This window comes from Neofelis nebulosa, chromosome 9 (assembly GCF_028018385.1).
Source record: "Neofelis nebulosa isolate mNeoNeb1 chromosome 9, mNeoNeb1.pri, whole genome shotgun sequence".
NCBI lineage: Eukaryota > Metazoa > Chordata > Mammalia > Carnivora > Felidae > Neofelis > Neofelis nebulosa.
Window position 1 is genome coordinate 85461500 of NC_080790.1, and position 19706 is coordinate 85481205.

Consider the following 19706-nt stretch of genomic DNA (forward strand, 5'->3'; position numbering starts at 1 on the left):
ACATTTCGGTTGTGTTAAACGTTATGGATACAGAATTGCACTTGCATTTACTAATGTCTTTATTTGGGAATTAAAAGTTAAGTTCTACATTACTATAGCATTTCAGGAAAAAAGCCAGCAAATTGATATATAACACTGCTGAAGTCTACCAATTACTTTTTAATTGGTATTATAGACCTCATTCTGAAACCAGAATGTTTTATTCTCCTAAGTGTGAATATGCTGTATGAAGTTTCTCTAATTGATTTGCTGTGCCCATTCCATTTGATGTATCATTTTTCACAATATTTCATAATTTGTGCTCACTTCTAATGAACAGAGTCGTTAGGACAGGCATGTCTAAGTACAACTGACAGCTAACATTAGGTGCCAGATGCAGTTTATAAAGCTATGTAGAACTGTAGAGAACAGTTTAAATAAATTAGCACCTGTACATTAGTCTCACTTGCTGGTAATTTATAAGCGAATCAGTAGAGATGACATTTAGGTAAGTCATTGATCAAGTTAACAGCTGCAAACCCACTGCCCAGCTGGGATACCTAATTAATAGAGATTGCATTCCTGACCCGGTGCTCCTCCTGGGTTGAGCCTGCAGTCCTTTTATACTTTGATTTAAGCCTAAGAATGTAGTTAAACACTTTGCCTTCATTTTAGAGAACGCTTGAATTACCCAGTATTCTAGTTAGACACCTAGAAATGTAAGAAACATATTTACGAGATGAGAATTACCTTACTCCGTGACTTATGTGGATGAATTTTTTAAAAATTTACATTCTTTATTTTTGTCAGTATTTTTTTGTTTTAGATTCAGGTAAACCATGCTGTCGTCCAATAAATATTTTTAAATCTTTATTTTATTTCAAGGGGGAGGGCGGAAAGGTGGGGGGAGAGAGAGAGAGAGAGAGAGAGAGTGAGTGAGAGTGAGAGAGAATCCTAAGCAGGCTCTGCACTGTCAGCACAGAGCCTGATCTCACAAACCGTGAGGTCATGAGCTGAGCCGAAATCAAGAGTTGACTTAATCGATGGAGCCACTTAGGTGCCTCTAAACTTTTAAAGGTTTCTGTACTTATCATTAAATGTATGCTCCACTTTTTTTATCTCCAAAAGAAGCAGAATTTTTGTGGTTTGTTTTTTTGTTTTTGTGACAACCAGCTATTGAACCTGCATCATGTATATAACATTGTTTTCAAATTTGACGTAACACCTAAGATTTAAAATACCTAAGAACTTTGCCAAGTTGAATTCCAGAACTTAATATAGGAAATGTTAATCTAGAACTTATTATAAGAAAATACTTTTTTTTTCCCCTATCCCTATGGCTCAGAGTTTCTTCTGAGTGAACTTAAGTCTGAAAGATTAAGTCATCAGCAACCTTAAATCAGAGTCAGGCAATGATTTGGCATCTGCTTCAGGTATATAATCGTAGACATTGATGATGTTTGCACACGAGTGTTAACTACAAGCTACACCCAGAATCTGGTTCCTACTAAGAAAAGGTTCTCTTGAAACCCAAATGCTAACCTAAGACAAATACCGATACTGAGCTAGTAATATTGTTTTCAAGCTTCTTGAAGAAAATTGATCCCCTACTGATACACAGTTCGCCTTTCCACAACACAGGGTTCAGGGGTGCCAACCCCCTGTAGAGTCGAAAATCCTCAGAGAACTTCTGACTCCCCTAAATGTCACTTAGCTACTTATTAATGGCCTACTGTTGACCAGAAGCTTTATCAATACCTTGTATCGATATAGTTGATTAGCACATACCTTGTATGTTGTGCGTATTATACGCTATGCAGTTACAATAAAGCAAACTAGAAAAAAGAGAGTGTTAAGAAAATCACAAGGAAAATACATTTACAAGTACTGCACTGCGTTTATCAGAACACAACTCAGCGCGTACCAGGGACTCACAGGAATTGAAACCTGTGTCGTTCACTGGTCAAATGCATATATTTCTGTTTTTTGTTTCTATGGAAGAATTGGCTGTTTCTTAGTTTATGTAATAGTTTTTTATGTAGATTGCTTAGAAGTGAAACAATGCTTATTTCAGATGATTAGAAAACTTCTGTTAATTCTACTGTAGTTGATACATGTGGTCCAAGTGGGCTAAACCACAGTTCAGATGTGAACTGCCAGTTCTCCTCTAATTTTAAGATACTTGAGGTCCTAGGCCATGTCCTGCTGGTGCTTTTTCTCTAGTGCCCAGTAAGTGCCACACATGTGCCAGGAACCCTGGAACATTACAGGTGACGAGTTTACATTAGCAGAGAGTCAAATATTTCTCTCACCGCCTTCCTTCACTGATTTTCTGGTTGACTTAACCTCACCTATCTTAATATTTCAATTCTCCGTTTTTTATCATGCTAATATAGATATTTCTGAATAACATCAGGAAAACTTTTTTTAAAAAGTATTTTAACACTTTCTTTGCCTTTGTTTCTCATTTTCATTTCTGGTACTTCTAAAACTTTCCCAACCAAATCTTTACCTTAATTTAAAATTAAAAGAAATTTTTTTCAATGTTTATTCATTTTTGAAAGATAGAGAGACAGAGGACAAGCAGGGATGGGGAAGAGAGAGAGCGAGACACAGAATCCGAACCAGGCTCCAGGCTCTGAGCTGTCAGCACAGAGCCCTATGCGGGGCTTGAACTCCCGAACCGCGAGATCATGACCTGAGCCGAAGTCAGGTGCTCAACTGACTGAGCCACGCTGGAGCCCCACCTCAATTCAAAATTTTGTGTGAAAAAGCCCTTCTGCCCGTAACCATTCTTGCTGCTGCTTCTTTGTTATACTTATTTGAAATACGGTCCTTAGCCTTATGTTGAATTAGGAATACTATTGTTAGGTATTGTGCATTTTGGGAAGCCCCGAGGACTCAAGGCGTGAGTCCGTGGAAGACTTTATCTTCCATGAGATGTTTTTCAGGTGCGGGGCGGAGGCTGTCGTTGTAAGGAGTGAGGGTGAAGCTGTATGCCATCTGCAGGGAGAGCTTGGGGAAGTCTCTCGAGCCTGTGGCTTTGGAGAGAAACTGAGGAAGCCAAAGGGGCAAATTAGTGGCGGTATGGAGAGAGGTGGAGAGGTAGATGCCGTATTTGGAAGGGCTTGCACAAATCCCTTTTTGCTAAAGTGTCAGGTCCCCGTGCCCTAATAGACCCCCGTAGGGGTTTGGGATGTGCCTGCCTGGCCTTGATTACACACAAGTCATCCTGGTCAAGGAAAGTGAAATCTTATCCCTGGGTAAGGAGACAGTCTGAAAGGCAGGAAGCAGGAAAGCTGTCGTGTTCCCTGGTGGGTCTCGCTCTCGTTGCAGGGGCCAGTACCCTTACAGCTGATGGCAGAGCTTCTGTAACGAGATGGCAGTGACTTGGGTGACACCGTGCTCGGAGGTTGGTGCTGGCACAGCAGACTGCAGCACACATGCACGGTCTCATACTTTGCAAACGTGCACAGTGTCCAGGAGCTGTGTCACTACCAGCAGCGGTAGAGAAAGCTGATGGGTGCCTGCCTCCTCTCACCATTTCTGCCTTTAAGGTGGCGGTGGGGGCCTGGACTGAATGCGCTGCAGACACTGGGAGAGGGTTCCCTGGAGGGCGTGTTGCAGACGAGGCTCTGTCCTCATGGGCTCTGGAGGATGATGACCTTGTTCCGTCAGGTGGGCGTTCCGAGGCCACAAGAAAGAAGGGGATGCTTGTCATTTTGGTTGTTTTTTTCTTCCTTTTGCTTTGTTCCTAGGAGGAAAGAGGTGCAAAACAAGCAGGAGTTTTCAGTGTTGGTCACAACTCGGTATTTACATCTTTTTCTTTCCAGTAGCAAGTTAAGATTAACTGGAAAGGAACAGACGGGGGTGGCAGGAGCCGCCAACTGTAATAAGGGCCCCTGAATTAATAAACATCACAAGAGGACTAATTGGGTATCTGTCGAGTCTTGTGATATTACTTTCATTTTCACCTCACGTGAGTGTTCGTGTGTGTATGTATGTGCCTAGGTTTTCCTGCCACTTACTGTATATAAATGTTTCTGCCTCCTGTCCCCAGCATTTAAATTCAGGCAGAAATGGGGTATAGAATCCAAGTTCTGAGACACAGTTAAGTTAAAGTCATTCTGGTTAGTAGCAGAGGGCCTCAGTGGTATCAAGAGAAATGTCAGGAAATTCGACTTTCTACAGCTTTCCCTGATGCTGAGTTCCCCATCCAAGCCCCCAAGGAATCAAATCACAGATCCAGAGTATTAAAATGCCCTCACCTCACAGAAGAGAAAACTAGGAATGGCTATCAAGTTCATTAAAATGAACTAACGTTAAAGTTTAGTTCCTCAGTCACACTTGCCACGTATCAAGTGCATCATGGCCGCGTGGGCCACTGGCTGTCGTATCAGCCAGCACAGATTATAGAATATTTCCATTATCGGAGAGACTTCCTTTGGACTGTGTTGACCAGAAGATTGCTCCGTCATTTCCCCCCAAGTGAGAATTTGTATTTTTTGCCTTATTTGGAAGTATAAGTAATATCATTCTGTGATTTCATTTTATATTGTCTTTCATGAAAACAATTCAAAATACCTGAAATATTGGTTTTGAAAACAGTTCAAAAATACACCGAAAGAATCAATAGAAATTTAGAAGTGTAGACAATAGTTGCTTATATCTGACTGAAACAGCAGTTGCTTATATCTCACAATAGTTGCTTATATCTGAACTGAAAACAATTTCAGTTCAATTATAAAAGAATAAGATTCATCACTTGTATGTGTGTATGTATCTGTGTGTATACACACACACACACATCTATGTATTTATGTAGGTTTATTAAACATGGGGGTAGGAACCAGAACTGAAAAAGCAAAATATTCTAGGCTAATAGCAATAGCAGTAAACATGAATTTGTATACTTTTTCTTGTGAAAATTTCAGTCATACAGAAAAGGAGACATCATTGTACAGTGCATACCCGATGACCGTCACCTAGTTTAAATAACTTGACATTTTGCCATATTTACTTCACCTTCCTATTTTGTGGCTGAACTACTTTCTCTTCAAGTCAATTACAAACATTAGGGTACTTTAGCCCTTCATGCATGAGTGCATATCTCCAAAAAATTGGGATGTTTTCCTGTACAACCACAATACCATTATCACGTTTAACAAAATTAATTTGAATATAGTCTGTAGCAGGGTGTGAGAACATTTATATATTAATCTGTATTTCAGTTTCCCCAATTGTCTATAAAATGTTCTATTTTCTAGTTGATTCACTTCAGGACTCTGCAGTCAATTTGGTTCTTGATTTATCCCTTGAGTACAGTGTTACCCTTCTGTCTGTGGTTTTGCTTTCTGTGGTTCCAGTGATCTGTGGTGAGTCCCAGTCCAGAAGCACATGATCCTCTCTCTGCCATATCAGAAGGTCATTAGTAGCCTAATACTACGTTACAGTGTCTACATCCCTCGCCTCACTCATCCCATCATGTAGGTATTTTATCATCTCAGACTATATTATCACCTAATAATATGGTGAGGAATTATGAATTAGTAAATATGTGTTAATTTGCTTTTAGCTGAGATTTTTTTTTTTTTAAGACAGTGCTACTTTTCCTCATCCTTTCAGGAAATTGCAGAGTATATCTAGCAGATTCTTTATTGGCTTGCTTTTATTTTTTTTTAAAACTGAGATTGCCTGTAAGACGTAGATGCCCCTTGCAGTCAACACTTTATTTTCAAGTTCTGCCAATTAACTTCCTCGTGACTTATCTGAGTCTTAGTTTCCATGAGAAATCCAGCTGTGGGATGGAATTCTTTACATTTTCATTCTCTTCTTGGACTTCTAAGTTAATGGTAAGTTTTATATTTGAAAATGATGCCAGTAACAGCTTGAACCGAATTTGAAAGTTGGTTGGATTTCCCCCCTGTAATTATGGAGCGCTCACCCCCAGCTGAAGAGCTGTCCTTTAGTCCTCCCCGCTAATACTCTCCCCCAGGCCTGGAGTCAGTAGCCCCTTGGCCAAGATGTCTGACCAGCCTTGTGTCCGACTGTGGGAACCAGGCCTGAAGTCTAGGTGGCCCACACGTGCTGTAGGCTCTTGGTGGCCCTGCTGAGACCGGTTAGATTTGGAAAGATCTGGCTGACTTATTTTTTAATTTTTAACATTTTCCTCAGTTTTTTATTTTGACATTTTTCAAATTTCCAGGAAATTTGAATATTCAACAAATACAAACATGCACATACATATATACGCATACTTTTCACATAGATTTGCCAGTTAACGTTTTGCCACGTTCCCTTTCTCTCTATACATTAAAGCTTTTTTTGAATAAGCCGTTGAAAATGCAGATATAACACTTAACCCCTAAATGGTTCAGCATGTACCGCTAAATACATACAACCTTTATACCATTTTTTCCACAATACCACTATTGTACCTAAATGCAATTATAATAATTCTATAATGTCATGCATTATATAGTCTATACTTAAATTTTCTCAATTTTCTCCCAAATGCCTTTATAGCCAGCTAGTTTTGTAGAACTCAGACTATTTGTCTTCTACAGTTATCCCACATTCTGGCTTTCTACTTCCTTGTGATTAGATTTAGAGTATATACAGATAGTTCTCCCATGATATTGTGTACTTCTTGTTCCCTCACACCGGGAGGTACATCGTGAGTTTGTCCCACTATTGATTGTACATCTTATCCCTTGGTTAAAACTAGTAACCGCTAGACCTCTTTATTGTAAAAGGAACTTCTTCCCTGCCTTGTAACTGGCAGGTAATCTCTAGGGTGATACTTTGGATTCATTTGAATATTCCATTCCCCAGTAACCTTTCAGCCAATGATTTTAGCATCCACTGGTGATCCTTGGCTGAAATTGGTGATTACCTTGAAAGTTATAAAACAATGATTTTCTACTTCCGCCATTCCTTCTATTTTTATTTAACTGGTATTCTTTCATACAGAGGCTTTCCTTTTCTCCTCACCCCCTACTTCAGAACTCTGGAAAAAAGAGAAAGCCAGTGACCCTGTGTGTGTGTGTGTGTGTGTGTGTGTGTGTGTGTTCACAAGCACACTCTTCAACATGTACATATTGAGCATGTTACAAGGCATAGTCATTGTTCTTTTTGATGTTCGCGTTGTTGTCCCAGGTATGGCCAGTGGGAGCTCCTTGAAGCTGGCTTCTCTGTCTTTTTGAGCACTTCCTTGTTTTCTGGCACAGGAAAGTGTCTCAGGCTTATTTTATACTTTTCCTGCCTAAGGCCTAACCATTTCTCTGCCATACGCTGTTCCTTGTACTAAGAAATTGTATTTAGAAACTAAGATCTGGATGCTAGGGGCCACCCATTGTTCCTAGAGTTTCATTGCTTCTATGCGCTTTCAGGGGACACAACTAAAAACTAGTATCTTTTAAATATTAGAGTAATAATGTAGGAAATAATATTTTTTAAAGATCATGAGTGTGTATTGATTTGTCTCATTCAAACTGACATTTCTTTTATATTTGTATCTCCTCTACAGTAAAACTTTGGTCACTGTAAAATTAACATATGTATTTACTTTATGCTATGTAAGATACACATAATATTTCAGAATTTTAGTATTAATATTCCTGACGCTAAGCCTTCCAAATAAAGTTGGGGATTTCTTTGCAATTGTTTTTGTCATTAGAAGTTAGGTTTATTTGTTTATGTCTGCATTAAGTTTTAGAGTTTGTTTTGAAAATTTTAGTCTTTAATGTATATGACATATTCACGCTTCAGAGGACTCGTCCCCGTGCCCCTCACCTGCTGCTGCCCACCCCTTAAATAGAGGATGGTTTTTTTTAGTTTCCACTTTACCTTTCCGTGTGGAAAGAAGCCGATGTATATCCAACCCCCCCCCCCCCGTTCCTGTGTGTATTATCTTATTTCTTTTTCTTACACCAAAGGTCACACTCTAAGTACATTTCTTTTGCATCTTGCTTTTACCTGTCTTTTTTTTTTTTTATGGCTCGAGTGCTTGATGGCAAGGCTGTGCCATCATTTATGCAACCAACCTTGGCGGGGGGTGGGGGGTCGGTGCTGAGTGTTTCTCATATTTTATTGTTATAAATCCATGAATAAGCTGTATGTTGGTTTTGCCTGTGGGGGTGTAGCTTGTAAAGGGATTCACCATGTTTTTTCTTCTAGTACTTGTTTGATTTGATTCTCTGTGTTTAGCCGTCTGACTCATTTGAAGTTTATTCTTGTGTATGCTGTTGGGTTTGCATCCACTTTTATTATTTTCCAAATGGCAGTCAGTCTCTCAACATCACTTATTAAAAAGTCCACCTTTTCTCCTTCAGAGAAGGAAGGCAGAGGAGTCTCTGGTTTTAGAAAGAAAAAAAATTCACAAAATGAGCCCTCTGATGTTTGATCTAAGAGTGTCTTCAGTGTCGGTTTTACTGCCAAGAGGCCGAATGGGAGAATGAAGCTCGACCCAGAGTCACAGACGGGCTCCCTAATATAATGGAATTTACAAGCCCCAAATTACAGGCCCCTACTTTCGGGGGCAGAATCTGGTCTAGCACATTTCCTGTGAGGGTGGGCAGAGAGGCCCATTGTGAGAACAGCCTCTCTAAAAGAGCAGCACTGTGTTCCCATGAGCTGCCAGATCATTTAGAGTTCAGATGCAGAGCTAATAAGATCCAAGGCCACAGACTTCTCATCCGACACCCTTCAACAGAAATGACAATGCACGTGGTTTGCTTTTCATTGTGAGGAGCGGTGTTGGAGAAGACGACTCTGGAATGAATGGCTTATGCAGTTGTCAAGGTGGCGGCGTACGGGGAGGCGAGGGGCGTTTGGAAACGTGGGGGTGAGATTTGTCACAGGCACCGGGGATGTTACTGGCATAGGTTGTGGAGAAGGGCCGGCGTGCTGAGTGACCTGCAGTCCAGGGGAAGGGGAGGACTGCCTGCACCAGAGCTGTCCCACTCAAAATGCCAGTAGCATCCCCATTGAGAAACAGACATTTAGGAGAACTTGGCTGGAAAAAAATGTAGCTTAAAAGCCTCTCACAACTTCTAGGAAGAGTTCAAAGAGTGTCAGAAAACGTCGGGGCTGTCACGGTGGATGAGACTTAGAGCCTGCTCTTTTCGGTGTTTGGTCTTTGATATTTGCACCGCCAGCGGGGAGTTCGAAGGGGTGCTCTTGAGCACAGAGGTTGTAGACGAGTGCCTCTCGTTTGCTTTCAAAAAAGAGAAGTTTGCGGTATCACCTCCGTGTTTCAAAGTTGTTAATAACCAGTTTAATAGTTACAAATTATTTTTCTTTGGGGGGATGTGGATGTGGTGATTTTACTATCCCATTGAAAAGATTATGAGATGAGATAATGTGTATGAAACTCTTAGTTTGCAATCTGGCATGTAGTAAGCACTCAGTCACTTGTGTTTATATTAACTGTTAATGAACCTTTGTGTGTCTTTTCAGAGAGCTATTGCTTACCTTTTTCCAAGTGGTTTGTTTGAGAAGCAAGCCAGGCCAATAATGAAGGTAGTTATCTTAATATTTTTTAAAAATTTCACTTCGGTTTCTATGTTACAGTAATTTATCTAATGTACTTTAATTTATTTTACAGCATCCTGAACAGATTTTTCCCAAACAGAGAGGTAAGTTGGCTCAAGAATGAATGAACAGCTCTTCCCGTACTGCAGTGTTACGTTGCGTATCTGCAGCCGCTCGCACATGGTGGAGATGCGCTCCTGTGTCATGGCCATTGTGAAGTCAGCCAGTGATATTTTATACCTAATGAGAAATGACTGCAATTTGCAAACTGTTTTCTTAAAGTAAGTTATATTACAATCAGGTCAGGTTAGAGTTCATGCCTATACTGATGTCATACTAATCTCTTTGCATTCTAATATGCTTTTTTGAGGAAGAGTGGGGAACAGATCTGCTGAAGCCTAATGCAGTTTTTTTTTTTACTTGAAAACTTAAAACTTTTGTTCATTTTGGAAGCATATTTTCACTGAATATAGATCCTCCCCGCCCCCCCCCCCCTTTTGATCTTTCCTTACTTTATCGATATAATTCCATTGTCTTTTGTCTTGCATTGTTTCTGATGAGCAGTTAGCCATCATTCTTGCCTGGCCCTCTGTTTTCTCTGGCTTCTTTTAAGCTTTTCTCTTTATTTTTTAAATGTGTAAAATTAAATCTTGAAGAAGACATACAAACCAGGAAATCATGTATTTACTGTTGTCTAATTTACATTAAAAGCCTGTTCCCCAGCGTGGACTGGTGGTAGTTGTCAATTAATTTAAAAAGTACTAAAGCCAGAAATCACTTCTTAAAAACACTTGCTATAAATTTACATTTATTCATCAATCTTTTCGTATAACCCTAGAGGGTAGTTTTCTTTGAGTAGGTATCTGTTTCTCCCTGTTTCTCTGGCATAACCCTGCTGTCGTTGACGTATCATCAAAGTGTTTTAGGTTTGGTTTCCTCACGGTGGAGCAAAGAACTTAGACTTTCCAAGAAATCTGAGTGCAAAATATTTCTTCACTTCTGCAGACTTTTTCTCTAACCACACTGAAGATGGACAAACTTGGTTTTTTGGTAACCTGCCTTTCAGTTTTTCTAAAGCATTCAACTTCGTTTTCATAGATGCGAAAACTCTTTTCTGTTTCCACTCATATTTCATCCGTTTATGTAATACTTAACTCACGTAACTACAGAAGGAGGTACAATTGTAATAAACGGGCTTGGGAACGAACACAACTGACTCTTAGTAAGCATGTAACTCGGCAGCAAAAATGTGCCCGGTAGAGAAGAGCCCAGTAGCCGCAGATGCTCGATGTGCAGGCAGCATTCATTACTCAGTATCTAATTAGAGCTGATTAAATAGAGATTGGTAGGAGAGCAGATATTTCTATAAAAAATGTATTTGCGTTGCCTTGATACTTCTGCTAAGTCTTAACCTGTGTGCAGAGCCAGGCCTTCTTTCATTCTGCTGTTTCCCTTCTCTCTTCGAAATGAGAACTTGTATTTTGAATCCCATTACAAGTATTAGGGGTCTTTTTATAAATACATTCTGTCTTTTTATATTTTCTCATTTTTTTGACGTGGTTGATTGTAAACTATAACACCAATTCAGTTAATAGCTCTTGGAGACATCATACGTGAAGGCTGTGTTACAAGTACAGGTCAAATTTAAAGATGCAGCTCGCTTTAGAAATAAAACTGCATATACAAGGCATACACACCCAAAAATGTGTAACTTTTTTTTTCTTATTTTTAGTGGCTTGTCTATTTTTCAACCTCACAGGCTCCTCACTTACGTGTCTTCTTCTCTTTGTTCTGTGTATCTCTACTCTTTGCATCTCTTATGCATCCGCCCCTCTGAGGCTGTTTCTTTCAAATCTCACCAGCTTCTCAGTATTAAAAGTTTGTTATTACATCACTTGGAATGCAACACTGAAACTTCTAGAGATCCCTGCAGAATGCTTGTTATTTTGGAACTGTGTCAGTAGCAGTAGGATTTTATTACACTGCAGTTAACTGTATTTAAACAGGACTCCTTGAGAATTAGCAAATTTCCTTTTGTCACCTACCTACCAGTGTTGCTGTACTTTGTAAACATAGGCAAACTGATTTTTTTATGTTTAAAAATACCAGGGAAATTTAGATTTGACTAGACTATGATGTTTGGAAAGTGCCACCTCTTTATTAAAAGATGGAAGCTTCCAGACTGAGTTAACATAAAAATCCTGCTCTGCTGTTACAGGCAAGTGATAAAAATATCGGAAAAGACAAAGATATATACCAGATTGGTGACAGGCTCAAGGAATAGCACCTAATACTAGATGAAATGGAATTCAAGGAGGTCGGGGAATGGTTCGATGAGACAAGAATGTTAATTTATATTGATAGGATCTAATATCCATTAAGTGGTTTTGACGACCATGAACCTTTTCGTACCAAGCATTTAGCATTGAAATGTTCATAGCAAAAGCTGTTAACTAAGGCTCTAAAGAATTTGAATAACATAGCATGATTTTATAGCTACACATACAAGTACAAAGAATACATTTTTCTGTATGGATGCTAACGGAATATTAATAGAATTATATAGGTCATAGAGAAAAATCTAACAAATTCCAAGAATTTATATAGATTAGATTTTCTGACTTAAAATCAACAGAACCATAAAACTGTTGGATTAAGGAGGAAATCCAAATTGAGATTACAGATTATTTAGAAATGTAGAACAACGAGAATGGTTCATAGCAAACCCAGTGGGATATGGGCAGGTGTTATACAGAGGCAAACATGTATTTGGCAGACATTAAGAAAGACTAGAAGTAAATGAACTAAGTATTCAGTTCAAGAATGCAGGAAAAGAACTCTATTGAAGGAAGAAATTTGAAAGAAGAGGTAGGATAAATAAAACCAACTGGTTCTTCGAAAATTGATCAACTTCTGGCAAGTCTGGTCAAGGAGAAAGGAAAACATAAAAGGACAGTATCAAAATTTTTAAATAATATTCAGAGCATATTATTACAGTGTAAGATTGTTTTTGGGTAGCTTTATTCTAATTTGAAGAGTATCCTAATTAATAAAAATGACCAGTATTTATCGAAACATAGAGCAAGTCAGGCCCAGCTCTTAGTGCTTTGTATGTATGTCCTCCTAATCTTCACAACAGTCTTGTTAAGTAGATACCATCGTGTTCCTCATCTTACAGACGAAGGAATTGAAACACCAAGGACACACAGCTAGGAAGCGACTGAGGCAGAATGTGCACAGGCCCCAGCAGTCGTTGCTCCAAAACACTGCCACACCCCACTGACTCTCACACAGGTAGTTTAAAGAAAAATATGATTCCCCAAATTGTCCTAATCAGGAGAATACTGGTTAGACTCAAAGCTAGAGAAGTCACAGGTAGTCAGAGAGGAGCAAAGTCCAGAAGTTCTGTCCGTGAGGTCTGTCATACCTTGGCTAAAGCTTGAACTTTTTAACATGTTGCAGAGCAGAAAAAAAGAATGAAAGCTTGCAGAGTCACTTTAAAGGCTCACACAATTATTAGATCTAGACATGAATTGCATAAATACCTGTAGTCTGTTCTCACTAAATAAAATGATAGCAAACCAAATAAAGCATTATATGAAAAATGTGCCAGAACCTTTTTATCCCCAGGAATATAAGGATGGCTTAGTATTAAGAATTTATTAATGTGTTATTTGAGTCAGGGGAAAAAACATTTTCATAGATGAAAAAAGGTAATTTAACAAAATTCAGCGTTTTGGGTTTTTTTTAACGTTTATTTTGAGAGAGAGAAGGAATGTACGCATGCATGAGCTGGGGAGGGGCAGAGAGAGAGAGAGGGAGGGAGAATCCCAAGTAAGCTCCTTGCTGTCAGCGCAGAGCCTGACCCGAGGCTTGATCTCACACACTGTGAGATCGTGACCTAAACTGAAACCAAGAGTGGGATGCTTAACCGACTGAGCCACCCAGGCAACCCCAGCATTTATTTTTTGATGAAACTCTTAAACCGGAACTAAACAGAAACTTTCTCAGGTTGAGAAACAGAAACACATTAAATTAAAAAAACCTGTCATTGGATTCCTTTACCTTAAGTTCAGAAATAAGTATGTGTCCACTTGGCCCTGGTACTCGGTATTGTTTTGAAAGGCTTGAGCGGTAGGGTTAAAAAAGGCACCGAAATTAGGAATAAGTCAATTATTTATAGAGGTTAGGACTGCCCACTTAGAAAATACAAAGCCACAAACTTAAAAACTACATTAGATTTACAGTAGAATATCATTACTTAAATATCTGAATATTGGAAACATTCAAATTATCAATTATTCTAATTTTTGAAAATGATACTCTGTTACAAAAACATGCCGCAGCATCAGTGAAGGATGAAATGCTAAGCATGCAGAGATGATATGAGCATCCTGCCAGTTGATGACGAGGTGGTCAAAACCACACAAACCAGTGTGGAATGGAGCGTGAGGATGATCTAATAAGTAACATGATGGTCTCATTGGTAACAAATAAATTGCGATTTTTTTTTTCTCTGCTTGTATGTATTTTGGTGGACAGGAGCTGTTTTAAAAACACCGAATTGCAACATTACAAATAAATTCATGTCTGTGTGTACACATACAAAAATATGTGTCTGTGTGTATTCTATTTTTTTAAATATTTTTCTTCTGTATACTTCTTACTCATCTTTGTTCTAATCTTCCATCTATAATTAAATTGTTAAAGGCTGCCCATAACTCCTTTTGCTAAAGTTTCCTTTGTCATCTCTTGATTGAAAGGAGTTCGTTTTCTAGTCGATTCTTCAAAGAGGGCTCGTAGATACAAAAATTTTAGAGCTCTTATGTGTTTAAATTGTTTTCCTATAGCCTTGATACTTAAGGACAGCGAGGCTGGAGGGAAAAATCTTTGGTTCACGCTTTCTTTTCTTGAGTTTCTTGAAAGTGCTGCTCTGTTGTTGCTTTGCTTTGTCTGTTGTTCTTGAGAAGTCTCATATCAGTCTAGTTATCTTTCCTTAGGAGTCATTTAACCTCTTCCCCTGGTGGTCCTAGAGATCCTTTATCTTTGTTTAGTAACTTTATGAAAGTATGTCATTGAATTGACTAGTAAAGGTTAGCTTACTGTGCTGCTGATGAGCTCATTCAGTATGTAGATTCTGGTCCTTTACATCCAGAAAGTTTTATAGATGTTAGTTCTGTTCCATTTTTTTTTTTGTCCTTTGGGTCTCCAATTATATAAATGTTATTCCTTCTTTGGTTGCTTCCCACATCAGTCGTGGTCTGTCTGTCTGACTCCTCTTCTTCCTTTGTCTCATTTTCATTTTCTTGATTGTTTTTCTACTTTTTCCCCCAATGTCCTTTATTATATTTTAATCTAATTCTTCTTTGAGTAACGTATAAGTCAGTCTACATTTCTGATGATTTAAATTTTTTTTTTTAATTTTTATTTATTTTTTGAGAGAGACAGAGACAGGATGTCAGTGGGTTAGGGGCAGAGAGAGAGAGGGAGACACAGAATCCGAAGCAGGCTCCAGGCTCCGAGCTGTCAGCACAGAGCCTGACACGGGGCTTGAACTCACAAGCTGTGAGATCATGACCCGAGCCGAAGTCGGACGCTCAACTGACTGAGCCACCCAGGTGCCCCTACGTTTCTGATGATTTTAGCTTTTTCTTCTGTTTCTTCTCTGATTAAGTTGTTTCATTTCTTTTAGTTTTTTGTCCATTATGATCCCATGTTTCGAAGATTTGATTCAGGGTATGTTCCAGTAAACCCAAATGCTTGTTTGAGGATACTTAATTCAGTTTAGAGTGTTGCATTACACCCTTTCCTTCTGTTTTGCCTTTGGTTTGGGTAACATTTTATTCTGTATACCTCTTACTCATCTTTGTTCTAATCTTACATCTATAATTAAATTATTAAAAGCTGCCCATAACTGCTTTTGCTACAGTTCCTTTGTCATCTCTTGGTTGAATGGAGTTCATTTTCTAGTAGATTCTTCAAAGAGGGCTCATAGACACAAAATTTCTTGAGCTGAACATTTGGATTATTCTCATTTTCTGTTTTAAGTTTGTAGCAGTCTTTAAAAAATAGATGGAAATAGGTGTCTGCATTTCTGTGGACAGAAGTGTCCTATTTCTTAATCCACTCAACGGAATTAAAAAAAAAATTGTATCCATAAGATGACAGAATTGGGTCAAGACTTAAAAAGTTCATTATGAATTAAGAGATTTAGATTCTAGAATAGAATTAAAGTGGCTAGTTGAAGGATAAACATACAACTATCAAATAATGGGTAAGATTATACCAGTAAGTCACAAGAAAAGCAAAGGAGAGAGATCAATAAACTATTTTAAAATTCAGAACTTCTGAATTGGAAAAAAGACACTATAAATTTAAAAAGCAACTAGAGTGCCTAGGTATCTCAGTTAAGTGTCAGACTCTTGATTTGGGCTCAGGTCATGACCTCACGGTTTATTAGATTGAGCCCCACATCGGATTCTGCCCTGACAGCATGGAGCCTGCTTGGGATTCTCTCTCTTCCTCTCTTTTTGCTCCTCCCCACCCCCTCAAAATAAATAAGCTTAAAAAAAAAAAAAGAAAAAAAAGCAAGCAACAAACTAGAGAAAATTTGAAACAAGACAGAGGTCTGTTATCTAGAATAAGTACTCTTAAAGTTAAAAACAGCTTAAGAGAAAAATAGTCGATTCATTAATGAAAATACAAGCAACCAGTAAACATAGGAAACTATCAGATCAGAAACCATGCTCTAGAAAACAATGAGAAGAAACCATTATCCCTTATCAGATTGGAAGCTGTAAGTATTATGTGTCGGCAAAAAACTAGAAACAATCTAAATGTTCACCAATTCAGGATAGCTAACTAAACTGTCAGAGAATCCTACTGTGGAGTAATATGCTGATGATCGAGAGAGGTAGTTCTAGTTGTGTTAGTACAGATAAGACACAGTGTTGGGTGAGAAAAACAAGTGAAAATGCTGTAGTATTGTCTTAGTCCATTCAAGCTACCACATACCAGGTGGCTTACAAATCACAGAAATTTATTTCTCCCAGTTCTAGAAGCTGGGAAATCAAAATCTCACTCTAGTGAAGGCCTGCTTCCTGGTTCATAGACCACTGTCTTTCCCTATGTCCTCACATGGTGAAAGGACCAGGGATCTCTGGGGTTCTTTCTGTGAGGGCACTCCTCATTCTATTTATGAGGGCTTTGCCCTTATGACCTGATTACCTCCCAAAAGCCCCACACTGAGATACCAGCACATTGAGGATTAGGTTCCAACATGAATTTGGGGGGCAGGGGAAGACAAAGAGTCTATAGCAAGTATGTAGGGTAAAAACAGCTTAATATCACTCATGTTTTTAAAAAAAACATGCAGACAGTTCTATTTCAGTAGGTGTGTGTATATATATGTGTGTGTGTGTGTGTGTGTGTGTGTATACACACACACACACACACACACACACACACACACACATACTGAGAGAGTCCAGAGCTGTAAACTTTAACCTTGCCTCTGGCAAGAGAATTCTAATATTTAATCTGTATGAAAGGAGTGAGTAAAAGAAATGTTCAGAGGGAAATTTATAGCATCGAATGCATATGTTAGAAAAGAAGATCTAAAATCACTTATCTAAGTTTCCATCTTAGGAAACTAGACAAAGAGCAAATTAAATCCAAAGTAAGTAAAGGAAAAAGAATGATAAAAATTACAGCAGGAGTCGTTGAAGTTGAACACAGGAAATCAGTGGAGAAAATCAACAAAAGCTGGTTCTTTGATCATAGATTGTATACATCCATTTTATGTTATCGGTAAAATCGATGAGCCTCTAATCAGGCTAACTAAAAGGAGCGAGGATACAGATTACAAATACAACTGAAAGAGAGGATACCACTACAGATACCAGGACATTCAAAGGATAATCAAGGAATACTATGAACAACTCCATACCTACAAACTGGATAACCTATGTGAAACGGACCGATTCCTTGAAAAATACAATCTGCCAAAACTTACTCCGGAAGTAGACACTTTGAATAGGCCTATGTCAGTTAAGAAAATTGAATCAGTAATTAATATCCTAGAAGACCTTGGGTTTGGCCATGGCTTTTTATATACAGCACCAAAGGATAAGCTGGATTCCATTAAAATTAAAATTGCTGTGAGAAAGACACTGTCAAGAGAATGAAAAGCCACAAAGAGGTTGTAGAAAATATTTGGAAAAGACCTATCTGATAAAGTACAGTTACCTAAAATACACAGAGAACTCTTCAACTCAACAGTAATTTCTTACTGTTGATGACCCAATTTAAATATGAGCCTAAGTTCTTAGTAGATACCACAGAAGATCTATGCGTGGCACATAAGCATATAAAAAGATGCTTTGCATCAGCAAAATGCAAATTAAAGCAACCCTAAGATACCACTACATACCTTTTAGAATGACCAAAACCGGAACACTGACATTATCAAATTATGCCAAGGATGTTGAGCAGCAGGAGCTCTCGTTCTTCGCTGGTGGAAATGCAAAAATGGGACAGCCACCCTGAAAGATATAGTTTGGCAGGTTCTTACAAAATTAAGCATCCTCTTCCCCTGTGATCCCAGCAGTTGTATTCTTTGGTATTTATCCAGAGGGCTTGAAAACTTAAGACCACACAAAAACCTGCATACAGATGTTTAAAGCAGCTTCATCTGTAATTGCCCAAACTCGGAAGTAACCGAGATGTCCTTTAGTATGTGTATGGATAATGAAACTGTGGTAGGTACAGACAACGGAATATTATTCAGCACTTTTGAAAAGAAAGGTGCTGTCAAGTCTTGAGGAGACTTAAATGCAAATTACTGAGTGAAAGAAGCCAGACTGAAAAGGCTACCTACTGTATGATTCTAAGTATAGGACATGCTGGAAAAGGCTGAACTGTGGAGACCGTGAAAAGGTCAGTGGCTCCCGGGGATTGAGGGGAGTATGTGGCGCACAGAGGATTTTTAGGGCATTGAAACTACTCTATGATATTATACTGGTGGATCCAGACCCCACTGAGTATACAACACCAAGAATGAACCTAATGTAAACTATGGCCAGACAGAGTACGTTCACTTGTAACAAGGATACCACACTAGTGGGGGGGGGGGGGGGGGGCGGAGATGTTTATAATGAAGGTGGCTATGCATAGGTGGGGGCAAAGATAGTATATGGGAAATCTCTACCTTCCTCTCACTGTTGCTGTGAAATATTCTAAACCAAAAAGTCTACTAAGAAAATAGTGAAAGGAGAGTATATTGTGTAAAGTTAATTTTATAGAAAACATAGTTAAATGAGGGAGGGGGCAGTGTCCAGAACAACAGAAACTTAAACACAGACACAAGTTAACAAAAACATGCAAGAGATTTATGTTGAAAATTATGCAGCTTCAAGATCATAAGTGAAAATCTGAATAGCTGGGAAGAAAGACTTCATGTTCCTGTAAGGAAAGATTGCAAGGTTGCTTCTTTTCAAAGTATTAATTAGCGTAATTTTCATCAGGGTCCTGGTAGGACTTTTGGGGGAAACTCAGAAACTTTATTCGAAAGAGTAAATGTACAAGAAGCAGCAAGAAGTGTTTAAAAAGAAATAAGAATAATGAAGGAAACTTACCCTACCAGCTATCAAAATGCAGCAAAAGCTTCTTTGAATCGTGTGGGGTAGTGGTTCGGTATTCTGACAGACAGACCAGTGGACCAGATTAGAGGACTCAGCATCAGCATGCTTGTTGATGTGAATTCTAAGACAGTTTTTCAATTTTAAGATCTTTGACAGCGGGACTCATTTTACAATTAACGTAAGCTATGATGATCAGCTTTTTTTCTTTCTCTCTTTATAGAACATACAGGATAGGGCATCTTAAAATCTGGGACATCTTTAGATTGAATGAAATATCATGAAATCATATATACATGCATGCACATACATACTCACGCACTCACACTCATGAAATGAGACCCAATTCAGAAACCCCTCCAAGTTTTACAGTAGAGTCGTATCTGCAGCCATGAGATTTATCTTTCTAGGGCACATTCTGACTTGAATGCTTTAGCGACACAGTGAAAACGGATTGCAGAGTAAAGTTCTAAATCTTGGAAGATATGCAGGATTTCATGAAGTCTATGAAAATGATGTGGGAGAAGTATTTAATTCATCCATAGCCATTGGCAA

The 19706-nt window shown here is 38.6% G+C and overlaps 1 protein-coding gene across 1 annotated transcript in view; it reads left to right on the forward strand.

Moving 5' to 3' along the window:
• MRPS9 (mitochondrial ribosomal protein S9) overlaps nt 1–19706 on the forward strand; it is a 64812-nt gene that overhangs the window by 22057 nt on the left and 23049 nt on the right. Inside the window, exons 3-4 of the mRNA XM_058684579.1 lie at nt 9439–9501; nt 9587–9617. Of these exons, the coding sequence (XP_058540562.1) occupies nt 9439–9501; nt 9587–9617 (94 nt within the window). The remainder of the gene's footprint in view (nt 1–9438; nt 9502–9586; nt 9618–19706) is intronic.